At 28.6% G+C, this 19,992-nt stretch overlaps 1 protein-coding gene and 2 pseudogenes across 1 annotated transcript; 2 read left to right on the forward strand and 1 right to left on the reverse strand.

The window, feature by feature from the left end:
• The first annotated feature begins 1,347 nt into the window (after positions 1 to 1,347).
• On the forward strand, positions 1,348 to 7,077 carry LOC149880458 (uncharacterized; annotated as a pseudogene).
• Positions 7,078 to 11,358: 4,281 nt separating this feature from the next.
• LOC149880459 (uncharacterized) lies at positions 11,359 to 12,046 on the forward strand (annotated as a pseudogene).
• Positions 12,047 to 17,502: 5,456 nt separating this feature from the next.
• On the reverse strand, positions 17,503 to 19,639 carry LOC149880460 (uncharacterized). Its single transcript, XM_090070804.1, has 5 exons — positions 19,385 to 19,639; positions 18,818 to 19,264; positions 18,477 to 18,709; positions 17,929 to 18,088; positions 17,503 to 17,704 (listed from the first exon to the last, which is right to left on the reverse strand). The coding sequence occupies exons 1-4, from the start codon at positions 19,626 to 19,628 to the stop codon at positions 17,990 to 17,992; spliced, it is 1,023 nt and encodes a 340-aa protein (XP_089926930.1). The 5' UTR covers positions 19,629 to 19,639; the 3' UTR covers positions 17,503 to 17,704; positions 17,929 to 17,989.
• Between the last annotated feature and the right edge of the window lie 353 nt (positions 19,640 to 19,992).

Genomic DNA, 19,992 nt, shown 5'->3' on the forward strand with positions numbered 1-19,992 from the left:
ATGCCCACTTAAGTGACAAAAACTCATTATAAGGAATGCTTAAGAAAACTGCAACCAACTTAAAAAATTAGCGTTCGGCTTACGGTGGTTTTATAATAGAACTTCATTGTTTAGTTTTTAGCCCATTACTTTGCCTCGGTTATATTTTTATTCAACTAATAACAGAATATGGTTTTTTTTGTGTGTTTTTGTGTGTAAATCATGTTTTGAATGCTTTAAAAAAATCACCAATATTTTAAATAAAGTTTCATTTTTCTAAAAAAACAATTTTTTAATGAATAAAAAAGTCAAATACACAAAACGTTCATAATCATGAATCCCCCCCCCCCCAACCTCTCCAACAGAAGAATATTTGGTACCTTTACTGCGTGCAAAAATAGAATATGAGAGTGTCATTATTTGTTAATAAAATTTGGCAGGTATATAGAAAATAGATATATAAAATTGATTCAAAAGTTAGAAAAAAAAACCATCATCCCTTCAATGTCAGTTCACTTCCAGAACAGGAATGAAGTTTTCAATAGCAATGAAATCACTAAAAACGTTAGTAACTGCAAAAAAAAAACAGATTGCAACAAACTTACAACACTCTACTTTTAAAATATTACCTAAGTCAATATAAAATTCTAAAAAAAAGACGAGAAAAATCCATCCTTACGACACCAACCTCGAGTACGCGGTGAAAAAATGGTCACAGATTTTAACATTAAAATCGGTGCCGTAAATCGCAGATACGCACATACCTAGATGTTGCATGAACAAAGGCTTATTAAAAACTTAAGAAAACAATTATATGACTTAATCCTACGTGCAAAAAAGCATATTTGAAATATCTTTACCACTTAAAATTAGTTTGGGTTATCACAGATTTCGCTCGATGCTGCTATTCAGTTTTACAAAAGATTTATACATATATATATATATATATATATATATATATATATATATATATATATATATATATATATATATATATATATATATATATATATGTATATATATATGTATATATATATAACGAACTCTTTCCACAATACTTTTAATATATTCTTCAGTGATTTATTATGTTTGTTTTGTATAACATGGCAGACTATTGCTTAAGAGCATGAAACTATAAGTACCATAGATAGTTGTATTTTCTTCGTTTTGTAAATCTGTGTTTATGTCAATATATATATATATATATATATATATATATATATATATATATATATATATATATATATATATATATATATATATACATATATATATATATATGTAAAACGTACTTTTATTTAGCACTTCACATTTTTACGCTATGATATTGCAAAAGTCTTTTTTGAAACTTTCTTTAAGGTCCATATTAAAATAGAAGTTAGAGCTCTTTCATGGGTTGAGAAAGCATCAGTTTAAGTAATCTTTACGAAAAACGACCTTATTGTTTGTCAACAAAAATTAAAAGATCAAGTTGTCATGGAGAACGAGTTTGACGATGTTAAAGGTAATTGCACATTCTTCCCTCCTATAATTTGTGAATTTGTTTCGATAATCGTAAAGAAATCTTGTTTTTAGTTGAAAAACTTCCACAAGATGTCTTTACGACCCTCGCAGATTTGTTGACTTACGATTGGAAAAAACTTGCTCGATATCTGTTAGTTGATGACACCTCAATCGATAATGTAGAAGAAGAATATAAAACAACAGCAGAACAAACTTTTCAAGTACTAAATCAATGGCGAAAGGATAATCCATCCAAAAAATGGCGAGATATTAAAAATGGGTTATACTTTTGCAAGCGAAAAGATTTGGTCGGGGAATGTGAAAGAAGTAGGCATTTTGAGAAAAAATAGTTGGCGGAATCTTTTTTGATTTTTGTTTTTGTTTTTTTTCTTTTTTATACTGTTTTTTTAATGAAAGCCGAATCTGAAAGAAAAACACTTTTTCAAAATGAAAACGTGAAAAGATTTCACGTAAATGTAATAAATAATAATGGTAAAGATTGTTTTCCAATACAAAAATTAACTTCATTGTATATAAAAGTTTTGAAGTTCAACTTGAATTGTACGAATTCCTGAAAGTAAGCTTTGAAGACCAATTATTTCATATTAATGATAAATAGTCATCAAATAAATAAGTCATTTTGAAATAATTAAATATAATTCAAAACAATGCAAGTTGATAAGAAGCATTGAATTATTGCCATCATTCCTAGCTTTTGTGCTCTCTATAATCATTACCCATAAGTAATTTCAAAACCCTCTTCTTCAAAGTCATTGCGTATTTAAAAAACAAAATGAGCTTTTATTTTAGAAATATTATCCAGAAACTCAGAATTTGGCGTCCTACCGCCGACAAATACGTTCATTTCACGAGACGATGAACTTAATCAAATTCATAAACAACTTTACGAAAAAAACAACGCGGGTAAGTTAATTACCGTTTTAACTGGAATGTCTGGTGTAGGAAAAACTCAGCTCGCTAGAAAATATGCAGCAAATAACAACACACGCTTTGATCGAGTAGTGTGGTTGGATGCATCACTTGACAAATTAAATAGCTCCATGATTAATCTCTGCCACAAACTAGGGTTGATCTTAGATGATTCTCACGGCGATGCTTTCGACATTGAAGTTGTTACCGAAAAAGTTCATAACTACTTCAAAAGCGAAAAAACGCTGTACATTTTTGACAACGTTGATCATGAAAGCGTTAAGAATTTTACAAACTACGTGTCCCATAAACCAAACGCATTCACCTTGGTAACGTCGCAATGGAAAACATGGTCTGACAATGCTCATCAAATCCAAATTAATCCTTTCTCGCATCAAGACGCGGTTACCTTTATGAAAACAAACATCAACACAAACGATGACGAACGAGTGAAACAAATAACCGAAACCCTTCAACATCATCCCCTCGCCATTAATCAAGCGATTCTTTATATAAAACACAACTGCATTTCATTGCAAGAATATTTAGATCTTTTTCAATCCTATCCCGTTGAACTAATGAAGGAAGTTACTTTCAACGAAGTTGAAACAAAGTCTGCATTAACATCAATCAACTTAGTGTTAAATAAAATAGAAACCACTGAGGAAAAATCATTAGAAATTTTAAATCATTTATCGTATTGCGATTGTCAAAACATAACGAAGCAATTTATTCAGACCCTTTCAAAATACCTGAAAATAAACGAGGATTATTTGATAAACCGCTTTGTATCATTATTAATTAGTTATTCGTTGCTTAATCGATTCGACAGTGAAAATGATAGGTATTCAATGCACGAAATGACAATTTTAACGTGTAAATATTATCAAAAACGCAAAGGTATAACAAAAAAATGCAAGGAAAACATCGTAGATTTTCTAAAACTACAGTTGAAAGATGTAAAGGAACACTTTGATGATGGCACACATTTCTATAACCATTTTATCCAGACCTTTCTTACAAACAAAAGGAAAATGTGCAGAGCTTTCAATGAACTGAGCGAGAAAATCCAAAGTTTCTTATCAAAGAAAGGACTTTTTCAAGACGCAATTACCATACTTGATGCTATTCAAAACTATAACACAGAAACATATGGGGCAAGAAACGAAATGACACTATGTGCAAAACAAAACAAAGCAAAATGTTTGTCCGAAATGGGAATATATAATGAAGCTTTAGAAACTTTTTATCAAATTAAAAAAGTCTTAATGGTCAATTTAGGAATCAATCATCCATCAACATTGACTACGAACTATAATATAGCAAGCTGTTTGGATAACATGGGAAAATATAATGAAGCTTTAGAAATTTATTATCAAGTTGAAAAAGTACAAACGGACATTTTAGGAATCAATCATCCATCAACATTGACTACGCACCATAATATAGCAAGCTGTTTGGATAACTTGGGAAATTAAAATGAAGCTTTAGAAATTTATTATCAAGTTGAAAAAGTACAAACGGACATTTTAGGAATTAACCATCAATCAACATTGACTACGAACCATAATATAGCAAGCTGTTTGAAGAAGATGGGAAAATATAATGAAGCTTTGGAAATTTATTATCAAGTTGAAAAAAAGCGAATGGACATTTTAGGAATCAATCATCCATCAACATTGACTACAAACTATAATATAGCAAGCTGTTTGGATAACATGGGAAAATATAATGAAGCTTTAGAAATTTATTATCAAGTTGAAAAAGTACAAACGGACATTTTAGGAATCAATCATCCATCAACATTGACTACAAAAAGTTGTATAGCAAGCTGTTTGGATAACTTGGGAAAATATAATGAAGCTTTAGAAATTTATTATCAAGTTGAAAAAGTACAAACGAAAATTTTAGGAATCAATCATCCATCAACATTGACTACAAAATGTTGTATAGCAAGCTGTTTGAATAACATGGGAAAATATAATGAGGCTTTAGAAATTCATTATCAAGTTGAAAAAAAGCGAACGGACACTTTAGGAATCAATCATCCATCAACATTGACTACGAACTTTAATATAGCAAGCTGTTTAGATAACATGGGAAAATATAATGAAGCTTTAGAAATTTATTATCAAGTTGAAAAAGTACAAACGGACATTTTAGGAATCAATCATCCATCAACATTGACTACGATCTTTAATATAGCAAGCTGTTTGGATAGCATGGGAAAATATAATCAAGCTTTAGAAATTTATTATCAAGTTGAAAAAGTAGAAACGGACATTTTAGGAATCAATCATCCATCAACATTGACTACAAAAAGTTGTATAGCAAGCTGTTTGAATAACTTGGGAAAATATAATGAGGCTTTAGAAATTCATTATCAAGTTGAAAAAGTAGAAACGGACATTTTAGGAATCAATCATCCATCAACATTGACTACAAAAAGTTGTATAGCAAGCTGTTTGGATAACTTGGGAAAATATAATGAGGCTTTAGAAGTTCATTATCAAGTTGAAAAAAAGCGAACGGACATTTTAGGAATCAATCATCCATCAACATTGACTACGAACCATAATATTGCAAGCTGTTTGAAGAAGATGGGAAAATATAATGAAGCTTTAGAAATTTATTATCAAGTTGAAAAAGTACAAACGGATATTTTAGGAATCAATCATCCATCAACATTGACTACGAACTTTAATATAGCGAGCTGTTTAGATAACATGGCAAAATATAATAAAGCTTTAGAAATTTATTATCGAGTTGTAAAAGTACAAACGGACATTTTAGGAATCAATCATCCATCAACATTGACTACAAAAAGTTGTATAGCAAGCTGTTTGGATAACTTGGGAAAATATAATGAAGCTTTAGAAATTTATTATCAAGTTGAAAAAGTACAAACGAAAATTTTAGGAATCAATCATCCATCAACATTGACTACGAACCATAATATAGCAAGCTGTTTGAAGAAGATGGAAAAATATAATGAAGCTTTAGAAATTTATTATCAAGTTGAAAAAGTAGAAACAGACATTTTAGGAATCAATCATCCATCAACATTGACTACGAACTTTAATATAGCAAGCTGTTTAGATAACATGGGAAAATATAATGAAGCTTTAGAAATTTATTATCAAGTTGAAAAAGTAGAAACAGACATTTTAGGAATCAATCATCCATCAACATTGACTACGAACTTTAATATAGCAAGCTGTTTAGATAACATGGGAAAATACAATGAAGCTTTAGAAATTTATTATCAAGTTGAAAAGGTACAAACGGACATTTTAGGAATCAATCATCCATCAACTTTGACTACGAAACATAATATAGCAAGCTGTTTAGATAACATGGGAAAATATAATGAAGCTTTAGAAATTTATTATCAAGTTGAAAAAGTAAAAGCGGACATTTTAGGAATCAATCATCCATCAACATTGACAACGAAACATAATATAGCAAGCTGTTTGAAGAAGATGGAAAAATATAATGAAGCTTTAGAAATTTATTATCAAGTTGAAAAAGTACAAACGGACATTTTAGGAATCAATCATCCATCAACATTGACTACGATCTTTAATATAGCAAGCTGTTTGGATAGCATGGGAAAATGTAATCAAGCTTTAGAAATTTATTATCAAGTTGAAAAAGTAGAAACGGACATTTTAGGAATCAATCATCCATCAGCATTGACTACAAAAAGTTGTATAGCAAGCTGTTTGGATAACTTGGGAAAATGTAATGAAGCTTTAGAAATTTTCATACCAAGTTGAAAAAAAGCAAGCAGACATTTTAGGAATCAATCATCCATCAACATTGACTACAAAAAGTTGTATAGCAAGCTGTTTGGATAACTTGGGAAATTATAATGAAGCTTTAGAAGTTTATCATCAAGTTGAAAAATCGCTAATTGATAGTTTAGGAATCAATCATCTTTTAACGTTAAGTACAAAACATAAGATAGCAAGATGTGTGATCAATATCGGAAGGTTTAATGGAGCTTTAGATGTATTTTTTCTGATAGGGAAAAGAGATTTTCATAATTTTGAATTAAATCATCCATTCGCTTTGGTTACAAAAAGTTTTGTTGGGAGATGTTTGAATGAAATGGGAAAATATAATAAAGCTTTAGAACTTTGTTCGGAAGTTGTTAAGTTACAAACATGTATTTTAGGACCAAATCATCCATCGACATTGTTTACAAAAAGCACAATAGTAACCAGTTTAGAGAATACCGGAAAATGTGATAAGGCTTTGGAACTTTATTATAATGTTGCTAAATTGCGAGCTGCTGTTTTAGGAGTTAATCATCCTTCGACATTTGATTCAAAGCATAATATAGCAAGCTGTTTGTATTTAATTGGAAGATATAGTCAAGCTTTAGAAATTAATTATGAAGTTGCAAAAATACGATCTGATATCTTGGGAATCGCTCATCCATCAACATTGGATTCAGAATATAATTTTGCAGTCTGTTTGGGTAAATTGGGAGAATATAATGGGGCTATAGAACTTCATTATGAAGTTGAAAAGATACGAACTGATGTTTTGGGAATCAATCATCCGTCAACATTGGTTTCAAAGCGTAGTATTGCAGACCTTTTAAGGAATGGAAATGAAGATAAATTGAGAACGTTTTTTAAATGTTACTTATTTTAGTTTACATCAGATTATTTTTTTGGATGCAGGATTTTTTTTTAGATCGATTTCGTAAGTTTTTATTTTGCTCTAACTATAATTTTTGTGAACTGAAGGAAAATATTCATGAAATTTAATCGCACTTTCAAAATTGTTAGCGTTTTTGTGGAGTCCATTATTTATTTAACGTTTTTTTTCACAAGTGAATGAAATTTTGATTGATAGAAGAATTGAACAAATGTTTTTCTTATTTACAGAAAACCAGGAACGGTTATAGAAATAGGCTCTGAGGAGTAGTGTTATTAAAATTTAACATGAAATTAAGTTTCAAATGAGGTAAATCTATGTAAAGCTTACTAAATAATATTCATAATTGTTAATAGAGATCTTTTTTTATATCATTCTGTTTTATTATCTCTTTCTTTTATATTTCTTTCTTTTTATCTTTTTCTTTTATACTTTAAATGGAGGTTAGTTAGATTGCACACTCTGGAAAAGCTAGCATCTAAGCTTTTGCTTTCAACGAAGTGAATTTTAAAAGTGTTTACTTTTTTAATACATCATCTAACACCCTTCACCCCACTCCTCCTACCCTCCGAAACAAAAAAGGAGATGCTTATTTAACAACATTTTTACAAGGAATGCATCATTTTCTTAAGCCCTTTGATTAATGGCTTAATCAAAAAGTTTTAGAAAATAGGAACATTTGAGTGACATTATGTGGTTCTCATAAGGACTCTTGGGAAACTCAGTACGACTTAGGGGGTTTGTGATAACTTTGTTTTAATTTGGCGGTAAAATGGTAATAAGTTTGTATTGTTTGCAAAAATTTTGTAACTAATGATGATTCTTACTAAAATGCCGAGACACAATCGCTAAACAAAAGTTAACGGTGTGAGGATGATGGTTTATTAATGGGAGATAGTTGCTTGTTTATGTTAAAGAATATGGTTGTTGGATTGCCATCTGTGTTACTTGAGTGTGTGGGTATCATTTCTGCAGGCGCAATAACCACTGCATCCAACTTAAACATGTGCAGGCGGTGGAGTGCGAGCGGAAATATATACAAAAAACATTTTTATCTACCATTTTTAAATATGCTGTTTTCATCTACATAAGCTGTAGATTCCTCTCTGATTTGCATTTTTTGTGTACTTATAGCTTACTCTGTTGTTGTTTACGCAGGACATAAAAACGACGACAAGTTATTATTTGCTTTTCATCTTTAGTAGTTTAGAAAATGAAACGAGCCAAAAGAAATTTACTTGGTGCTAGACGTTTTGAGATTGCATCATACTTGCACCGCCGAAATTTTTTTTCACAGCGAATTTATCAATTAATTAGCAAATAATTGAGTAGTTTTTCAATCAAAAAATTCATCGCAACATCATCAGGCAGCTTTTAATTCATTAATAATTAACTTAAAATATTGTGAATTTCAAATTAATTTCAATTGCGTGCAAATAGGTCGAAAATCAGTTTCTAGTGACGTCAAATGGCAAGCTATTGGTATGGCGCGGACAAAAAATCACACAAACGTTCAAATAGGCAAAACACTTAACATTTCTGAATATTGCGTTAGAAAAACCATCAAAACCTGGGAACTTACCAAGGACGTCTCCGACATGCCACGTACTGGGAGACCATCCAAACTCAGCAACCGTGACAAAAATGGTATATTCAGAATGAGCAGAGAAAACCCTAGACTCAGCTGCAAAAAAGCTTGCACAAATGTTCAATGAGTCAAAAAATAATCCAAAAGTTAGCAGAGAGCTCGTGAGACGAACATTGTCGGACAAAGCAATTGGAACGTACATAGCTGCTAAAAAACCTATTCTTTCAATCACGGATAAACGTAAACGACGAGTGTGGTCCAAAGAAAGGCTGGACTGGTCTGTAGAACAGTGGGCGAAAGTTATTTGGAGTGATGAAGCTAACTTTCAAGTTGTAAACCGGTTGGGAAGAATCTATGTCAAAAGATTTGCAACTGAGAAATATTCAGACAGGTTTTTGCAACATCGTCGACAAGGCGGTGGAGGTTCGGTTGGCATCTGGGGATGTTTTTCTCACAAAGGTATAGGCTTCTGTTAGCTGTATGAAGGCCGAATTAATCAATACACCTTCAAGAACACATTGGAAACGTGTTTAGTTCCATCAATCAGACACTTGTATGGCAGAAGCAGGCAATTCATCTTTCAACAAGACGGGGCTTCAGCTCATACAGCACACTCAATCAAAGAATATTTTTGAAAAAAAAGTTCAACGTGATGCCCTGGTGCCCTAGATCACCAGATCTCAACCCAATCGAAAATATTTGGTCTTGGATCGACCATCAACTGACATACGATGAAATTCAATCAACTCAGCATTTAAAGCAACTTTGGAATGAGTACTGGCTGAAGGTACCTCGCGTGATGTGCATGAAATTAGTTAAATCAATGCATAAACAAGTTTATCTTTGCTATAAAAACAAAGGAGGACACTTCAAATATTAATTTGGCTTTTTTTTTCATTTTTTGTTCGAATGTTGCAATTCGTTTAAGCTTTTGTGCTTCTTATTTTTCCTATAAGATTTTTTGTAATAGCTTTTTTCTAACTAAATATTAAAATTTTTATAACATGTTCATATTCATTTTAAAGCTAATTACTTTTTCTTTAATAAAAAAAAAATAAAGTCGATATCTTTTTATAGTTTTTCTTTATTAAATAAAAACCAAACATACTTGATAAAAATTCTGCAATCGTTTAAACTTTTGTGAAAAGCTGTATACACAGACATAACAGAATTGAATAGATATCAATATAAAATATATTTTTACTTTTGTTTTATGTGATGTGAACAAATCTTTGTTAAAATGATATACTTACCAGACATTTATGTTTCAGATTATATATCTAATTGATTAACTATGGCAAGGTCCAAATAAGAATTGGACTTATCTGAACATCAACAACGCGTCATAGTTTTTCAACATGAAAATGGAATTAGTCAACAAAACGGATCAGAAAAGCTCTTTATCCCACTTTCTATGTATAGGGAAATGTCGGGTAATATGGGATACTTAATTTTAACGACCTATAAAAATGCAATTTTAAAAACTAATGTTGTTGCTAATAGTCAGTTAGTTTCAATAGCTATCAAATATCATTTCTGTAAAAGATGAGTCTAAAAGCTTCAATAGACTTTGAGAAAATTTAATAAACAGAAAATGTTTGGGTATCCCATATTACCCACAAGTGTGGGTTAATATGGGACACCTGATCAATGTCAGCTAAGGATCCCAGCTAGCCTATACAGACGGGTCCCGTACGGAATTGAACCGGGGATCTGGTATGGTTTTTATCCGGGTTATGGTACCGGGAGTCAGACGGGTCCCGTACGGTATTGAACCGGGGATCTGGTATGGTTTTTATCCAGGTTATGGCACCGGGAGTCAGACGGGAACCGTACGGTTTTCCCGGGCGTTAACGCCACATATTGACTGTTTAAGAATTTACCTCAGGGATGAAGTTTGAAATTGGCATTTTGTTGTGTGAAAGTTTTTGCGATACTTTGTTAATATTATATTTCTTTTACGCTTTAATTTTGTTTCTTTTTCAAATAGTGGTATATATTTTTTTGGATATATTTTTCAAATATTTCGTTAAAGTTATCCGTTTTTAAATTACGATTGTCGGATAAGAACAATTTTTTTACTGTTTGATTATAGTAAAATATATTTGAGAATAATTTTTTTACTAGCAGTATTTTAGGTATTGCAGTTTCATTATGTTTTCGTTATGTTTGCAATTACTATTTATAGATAATTCTATGTTGATTTTTGCAAATTGATTGAAACATTAAGTTGAAAACACTGGTTTTTAGTTGTTGAGATACTGTAATTAAACTACGCGCGAAAGCAATTACAAAGAGCGGACATTGCGCAGTTTCCTTAAAATCCTATAAACATACTTTGAGCGGTATTTTTATGGACATATTTGAGTTGATTTGTAAAGTGTAAATTGAAGGCGAATTTTTTGTAGATGGGAGTTTTTTATTATTTTATTCGCCGCGAGAAAGCAACATATACGTTGTTAATAATTTTTACCGCATATAATTTATATAATCTATCTTCATTTAATTTATAATAAAACTATTTTAGTAATTGGGGAATATTTATAACCTAATAAGATTTTATTACCCATATACTTTTTTTATATTATTTGTTATTATATTATCTATTTATTGTTTGTTAATTAATTAATTTTGTTAAATAATAGAAAAACATTTTGTAAAATTACGAAGATATAAGTAACCTCACTATGAGTTCAGACAGAACAAAACGTAGAAAACTTGCTGCTGAAATAGCAAGAATAGTGAAAGAAGTATCATGCAATTAATCCGAATTGTTGAATAATATTTTAGTGTTTAATTCTTCTAAATCATGTCCAATTGTCAAAAATACTTTGTTACCCAAGTCTTCTCCTAAAATTCCCGAAAATTAATGCTGGCTGGATGACAATATAAACTTGCCTTTTAGTAACTCTATCATTAGTTTTGAAGAATCTAGTGATAACATCGAATAGAAAGCTTGTTTGCATGATGATTTTGACAGTGATGGTATTGATGGCAACAATTGCGTAACAAAAGTTAATGAAATTGTATCGGATGAATTGAGGCAATGGACGATTGCATTTAACATATCTCATAGTGCTATAAATAATTTGCTTCAGAATTTGCAAAAATCAAATTTAGATTTGCCTAAAGATGCTAGAACACTTCTTAGAACTGATCGAAACATTATTACTGCTTCTGTAGCTGGTGGTTAATATTTTAATATAGGATTAAAAAACTGGTTATCTTTGCTCCTAAATAAATCTTCAATTTCATCTGATATTACACAGCTTACAATTCACATAAATATTGATGGTATTCCTTTATTTAACAGCTCAAACATTTCTCTCTAGCCAATTCTTGGTTTAATTATAGAACTTGAAGGTAACAATGTCTTTCCTAGTTCTTGTCAGTAATGGTGGAAGCAGCTTGACGCAATTTATCAAGCAAAACATGGCCTATTTAATGATCTCTAAGCAAGCGCAACAGTGTAGCTTGATTGGCCAACGAAGCAAAATCAAATTTTGAGCACTGCAACACTTTCAGATTTTGTTTAGTAAGTATTCACTTCAAATTTGTATGCCCACATTTAACAGCAACATATTAATCTTGAGTTATTTATTTAGGTCACAATATTTAGCCCAGAACAGTAATACTTGCTAAATGGTGTAATAATAATAATAATAATGATAATAATAATAATAATAATAATAATAATAATAATAATAATAATAATAATATTAATAATGATAATAATAATAATAATAGTAACAATAATAATAATAATAATAATAGTAATAATAATAATAATAATAATAATAATAATAATAATAATAATAATAATAATAATAATAATAATAATAATAATAATAACAATAGTAATAATAATAATAATAATAATAATAATAATAATAATAATAATAATAATAATAATAATAATAATAATAATAATAACAATAATAATAATAACAATAATAATAATAATAATAATAATAATAATAATAATAATAATAATAATAATAATAATAATAATAATAATAATAATAATAATAATAATAATAATAATAATAATTATTATTATTATTATTATTATTATTATTATTATTATTATCATAATTATCACTATAATAATAATAGTAATAATAGTAATAATAATTATCACTATTGTAATTATTACTATTATTATTGTTAATAATACTGTTATTATTAATATAATTATTAATATTATTATTGTTAATATTACTGTTACTATTATTATTATTATTATTATTATTATTATTATTATTATTATTATTATTATTATTACTATTATTATTATTATTATTATTATTATTATTATTATTATTATTATTGTTACTATTATTATTATTATTATTATTATTATTATTATTATCATAATTATCACTATAATAATAATAGTAATAATAGTAATAATAATTATCACTATTGTAATTATTACTATTATTATTGTTAACAATACTGTTATTATTAATATAATTATTTATATTATTATTGTTAATATTACTGTTACTATTATTATTATTATTATTATTATTATTGTTATTATTATTATTATTATTATTATTATTATTATTATTATTATTATTATTATTATTATTATTATTATTATTATTATTATTATCATAATTATCACTATAATAATAATAGTAATAATAGTAATAATAATTATCACTATTGTAATTATTACTATTATTATTGTTAACAATACTGTTATTATTAATATAATTATTTATATTATTATTGTTAATATTACTGTTACTATTATTATTATTATTATTATTATTATTGTTATTATTATTATTATTATTATTATTATTATTATTATTATTATTATTATTATTATTATTATTATTATTATTATTGTTACTATTATTATTATTATTATTATTATTATTATTATTATTATTATTATTATTATTATTATTATTATTATTATTATTATTATTATTATTATTATTATTATTATTATTATTATTATTATTATTATTATTATTGTTATTTTTATTATTATTATTATTATTATTATTATTATATTATCATTATTATTATTATTGTTATTATTATTATTATATTTATTATCATTATTATACCTATAATACCTGGGATAATTGTGGGATTCATCTAGAATATCCCAGCTGAATACCAGCTGGGTTTCGAATGGGTTCTGTTTGCTATCCCTTCTGAATACCATCTGGGTCCCGGCTGGGTCCCGTTTACGTGTTCTGGCGGGAATCCCGGATGGGTCCCGTCTGGATCCCGCGGACAAAAACCGGCGGGATCCGTCTGGATTACCTGTATGGGTCCCGTCCTGCGGCCCGGCTGGGACCAACCTGGGTACCATACGGGCTGGCTAGCTGGGATGATAATAAGTTATGCAAGATCTTTTAAATCAATGAAACAAAACGAAAATTTATAAAAAAAATAAATACAGCTTTAATATTACAAAAAAAGAAAAGATTAATAAAAAAGAATTTCAACTTTTAATCGTTGCCAATGCATAAATCACATTTAAATTCGACATCATCAGCCCCTGCACATTCTGTGTGGGCCCATTTTCTGCAATTTTGGCACATGACCCACTGCTCTCCTTGAATGGTTGTATCACTTTTAGGGGCAGGCATTTCTGTTGTTTCTAAAGCTTTAAATTCTCACTCCTCAAATTCATTCCTATTCACTGGCCAAATTCCAGTCTTTTCATATCCATTAACTGCTGTTACGTGGCTGGCAGTGCGCAAATAGGCCTTCGCAAATAAAGAAATTATTTGGAATTCTGTGACGATTCGCCCAAGATGTGAGCGGAGCCACATCTGAATCTCGGAGTCATAATAAGTAGTTAACGGCTTCATAAATGCAACATTAACAGATTGCATTCTGTGAGTGCAGTGCAATAATTGTTATAAAATGTTGTCTAGCCAAATTGATGGCCCCCAAATTCTTGGTATATGAGGCATGACCATCTAATATAAGTAAAGCAGATCTTTCATGATTTGGCTTTACACATTCAATGAAATGTCTGAGCCATTTGGTAAACAATTCAAGTTGAATCCAGCCAGTCATATGATAGGCATAATTAGATCCTGTTGGTGCGCCATCCATTAACTCCATTTTCATGCGCTGCCGAGGAAAATAAATATAGGTGGGATACATGTCCCAGATACATTCATGCAAAGTATTGTGGTAACCAACCGTCCTCTTTCAGCTGAAGAAAGGATGCCAACTTGTTTTTTCCCTTTCAGTGCTATTATTTTGGCATTATTGGACTGGACAGTGGTAATGCCCTTTTTATTCACATTAAAAATTTGATGAGGTTTAAATTTCTTCTCATCAATTTCCCTTTCCAAAAGGTCAAAAAATTTGCCCACATTTACTTTGTTAAAAGCTGTAGCTCTTGCAATGGAAGTGGATTCTGGGGTTCTTATAGATAAGTGTGAATGTCGTCTTAAAAACTATGCCAGCCAGTCTTTTCCAGCTCTTTCTTTTGCAGAGTAAAAACGGTTGGGAATACCGTTAATTTTTACAAGCTGAAAGGTCAGTCTACGGACATCTAAGCTGGTAAGACTAAAAAGCCTGGCTTCCATTTCTACTATGTAATCAGCGAGATCTGATTCAAATTTGGAAGAGAAAATGGGTTTTCGTCCAAGTGGGAGACAGGTCAGTTCTTGTACTGGATGATCGTTGCATTTTACCTTGCGTTCCAGAGTTGACCGAGGGACATTAAGACTTTGCTAGCTTTTAGATCGCCCATTTCTTTTTTCTAACGGCATTGATAGCTGCTGTCATAGCTTCTGCTGACCGCTGTTGCCTCACATTATATTTTTCAAATGTTCTCGGTATCTAAAAAAATGACAAAAAAAAAAAGAGTGAGAACGTTTATACGTTTTATTTTCTAGAATTTTAAACCTCTTAAGGGTTTATAAAATAAAAACATAAAAATGTAGTTTTTAAAAAAGAGTTGAACACATAAGAGTCTATTTTCAATGTGCTATACCTGAATGCGACCCCAATCAATGATGTATGAAAGAAAAAATATCTAAAAATGATAAAGCTTTTTCAGCGTAAAAAGAAATTTAAAAAATTAACACATTTATCATTATGACTAATACTATGACTTAAGGAAGTTAATAATATGACTTAAGGAAGTTAAGCACTTTAAAATTCTGAACATTTTTACAGAACTGTTGGATCTTAAGGTGGTTTATACTAATGAGAAGCTGTTGTTGGTTTTTTGGATTTTTTTATCATGAATAACAAAATTGGTTATAAATAGTTTATTTTTTAATCTCAACTTAATACTTAACTTACCCAGACTAATAATTAATGTTAATGAAACTCCTGACTAGCTCAATACTGACAATAAAATAAAAGCAGAATTAGCATTGAAAATATAATAAGATGAAAAGAAATTAACGGAAGTAGCGTGAGTAATATGGGATGGTATCCCATATTACCCCCATTTAGGTATCTCATATTACCCCACTATATAGCACACATCTAATTTTGTTTTTTTTTTATGTACCACGTGGAATGGACAACCCTCAAAAGGTATTTTATATTTAATAATTGGTCAGTTACTAATTAAATTCTGAATATAGTAAGATAGTTTACCTTTTTAGACTATTTTTGCCTCCTGTAAGTCAATGTTATGTAAGGTTCACTGGTGAAAACTTGCAAGACTTTTTTCAGACGCAAATAATTCGAAAGAGAACAACTTATATCTGCGGAAGTAACCTCCTGAAAGCCTCATTTCCAATTCAACAAATATTTTGTAGCACTGACCTACAAGTAGAAAATAAGGGTATCCCATATTACCCGCTATCCCATATTATCCGACTTTCCCCTATATATATATATATATATATATATATATATATATATATATATATATATATATATATATATATATATATATATATATATATATATATATATATATATATATATATATATATATATGCTTACAGATGGTGATAGCAAACGAACCATCGTTTTATTAAGGACTACAGTCCGCAGTCACTAGAATGACTGAAGCTGTTCAAAAGTTCCACGTTGTGAAGCAAACTAAATAATGGTTAAAATACAATGAAGAGCTGAACAATTAGCACGAGCACAACAAAATGTGTTCGTGCAGATTTTAATTTGCAAAAAAATAATATCGATTGTTATAAAAAACTTAATGTTCTTTTTGCAAAGTACATTACAGGGTGTTGATAAAAACTTTCATCAATAAATATCAAAAAGAAAAACATCTTATGAAATTTTTATCCAAACGAATGAAGCTCCCGGTTGTATACAGTAGATCTTTTATTTCGGTAATTTAAATGGCCGTAACACTTGCATTTTTCATTTTACAATTGAGGCGCATAATTCCCTGTTTACACTAACACTTTTTTTATTTTTTTCTCAATTCAACAAATTTTTTTACAATGATAGCAATAAATCTTGTATTTAAAAAATATTTTGAAAGAAGTATTTATGCAATAAATATTATAAATAAATATATATATATATATTTTATATGTAAACATATATATATATTTTATATGTATACATATATATATATATATATATATATATATATATATATATATATATATATATATATATATATATATATATATATATATAAAATTATTATTAAAAAACTTGTAAAAGTTTTTTAATAATAAAAGTAACTTTTTTATTTTTAGTTAAAAAAGCATAGAATATATGCAATAAAATTTTAATAATAATTTTTATATGACGCAATTATTATATTAAAAATTTTGATACTGTTTTTAAAATAGCTCGTAAGAGGAAGAAAAAATCTGAAAGACAAATAAACAGTAAACAAATAATTTTGTATCATTTCTTAAATTTCATTAGGCTGTTGAGTATCCAACACATTTGCCTCGAGTTCAACTTCATCGCCGCTGCTTTTGCAGATACTACGTTTTTTTCTGCCTCCATCTCGATCTACAGCTTGCGCTAGAAAACTGCTAATTTTCATTTTGATTTTGGCTTCCGTCGAATCAGGAAACTGTTTCATAACAGTAGCTACAAACAAGCATAAAGTTTTTTATTACATTATCAAAGCCAAAAACATGTCAACATAAAATTTCTTTTAAAGTTTAATTTCAAGTACATTCTAATACAAAATAGAGATTAACATCATTTAGAATCAAGATTTTACATTATTTAGAATCAAGCTAATTATAATACACTCCACAACCAAGATATAATAGATAATATATAAATAAAAAAAGAAAAACTTCAATAACCTATTACAGCTCCATAACATTTCAGTTTTACAAAAGATTTCTTTCCTTTTCGACCTTGTCCTTAATATAATAAACTGAGAGACTTTGAAAATAAACAACTCATAACATCTCTTGTCATTTGATTGCAACTAATGCCACCAACAGAAGCCAAACGATTTGTCTATTATATTCATTAAAAAAAATCTATAATTAGATCGAAAAAACTTGTTAAACTTTTTACTGTTATAATATATATATATATATATATATATATATATATATATATATATATATATATATATATATATATACATCAATAGGGAACTATTAGGGATATATCAATAGGGAACTGTTAGGGTTTCAGTACAGACATAGGAGGGAGTCACTCCTCTATCAACTGAGGGTTTGGAATAAGGCAGTGATAAGTTAGATTTATTTATTTTTCTACTTTTTTAAAAATAAACCGTATTTAAAATCTAAATATGCTATATCAGATGTTTTACTATTATTACTTCAAACTTTATGTTATTTAAATTCAAAACTTGATTAAAAAAATGCAATAATTTTACCAGTGACTCCAACAAACCTTTGTTGCAGAGAGTTTCCTCCAGCAAAACAAGGTCATCATCTGTTAGTAGTGGTAACTGATTCCACCGATTTATATCAGGCTTAACTGTCACTCCAATTGCAGAATTGTTACTAATTGACGCATCTTGTGTTTTAATTCGCTCCAAACGATTGAGTATTTTTTTCATGTCATATTGGATAGAAACAAACATATCCAAACACTTTTTTTCAAATGCTTTAAATAAATAATAATTGTTAAGAACTTTACCAAAAATTACTCTCATAACACTAAAAGAAAAATATATACATACATAAGTTTAAAAAAATTTAAAAATACAATTACTTAAAAATCTTCTGTCTTCCAATAAATAGGATTGATTTTCGCTTTCTCCATATTCTAAATTTGACACCTTTGATTGATTTGAGCTTGTTTGTGGATGTCTAATATTAGGCAAAAAAGTTGTTGCACTTAAGGATGACTTTTGTGAAAATAAATTTGAGCTGATAGGATAACTATTGTGGACAATATCAACTAAAACAGGTTTTTTGGTTAATTTTAGTTTTGATTTAGCTTGTAAGTTTATTTTATTTATTGTAACAGGTTGTTTTGGTGACAATGAAGCTAAAGAACTTCCTTCATCACTGTCATCATCACATACCCCAGCACCACAAACAACTGATTTATCAATTTTAATTTTTTTTCGTGCTGAATTTGCCTCACTATCACTGATATCTACACTTGAGGTATACAATAGTTTATCCATCATTGATGAGGCAACATTAAAATCATCTAGAATAATTTAAAGAAATATAAACAACATAAAAAAATATTATAAAATGTTCATACGTAATTTGTTCGTATTTAAAAAAAGCAATAACAAAATTATGAAAATAATCTGCTTAAATATACTTGATCCTCCAAGTATACGAACTGCATATTTCCCCCAATTGCTACTTGGTGCAACAAAGTTAATAACAGCATTTGTGCATTTTGCCACAGACTTTAAATGATGTGGATAAAATGCTTCTGTGTTGCTTAATAGCCAACTAGAACATATAACATCCATAGAACAGCCTTTAGATTTACTCCCTTCTGTTTCAAATGCAACTACCACAAACTTCTTATTGATAAGTTCTTGCTTTGATTGTGACATAATAAAGATATTGATCTATATTATTAAAAGTTACATATAACAGCTACAACATTAAAAGTTAAAATTCAAATATATATATATATATATATATATATATATATATATATATATATATATATATATATATATATATATATATATATATATATATATATATATATATATATATGATTAACGTGACAAATTGTATAACTGAATCATAAGCACTTCTCTTTCTTTGCTTAATATATCTTAAATTTCCATTTAAAATCGGAGTTTTTATTAAAATTAAAAAACTTATAATGATGTCTGCAAACGTAATAGGATGTTGCTACTAGGGTTAGGACTATTGTAATTGTAATTGTAAAAATTAAATACAATTACA

The sequence above is a fragment of the Hydra viridissima genome, unplaced genomic scaffold (genome assembly GCF_058129835.1).
Source record: "Hydra viridissima isolate aposymbiotic clone 2 unplaced genomic scaffold, HvirCarnegie_v1 scaffold_13, whole genome shotgun sequence".
NCBI classification, from domain to species: Eukaryota; Metazoa; Cnidaria; class Hydrozoa; order Anthoathecata; family Hydridae; genus Hydra; species Hydra viridissima.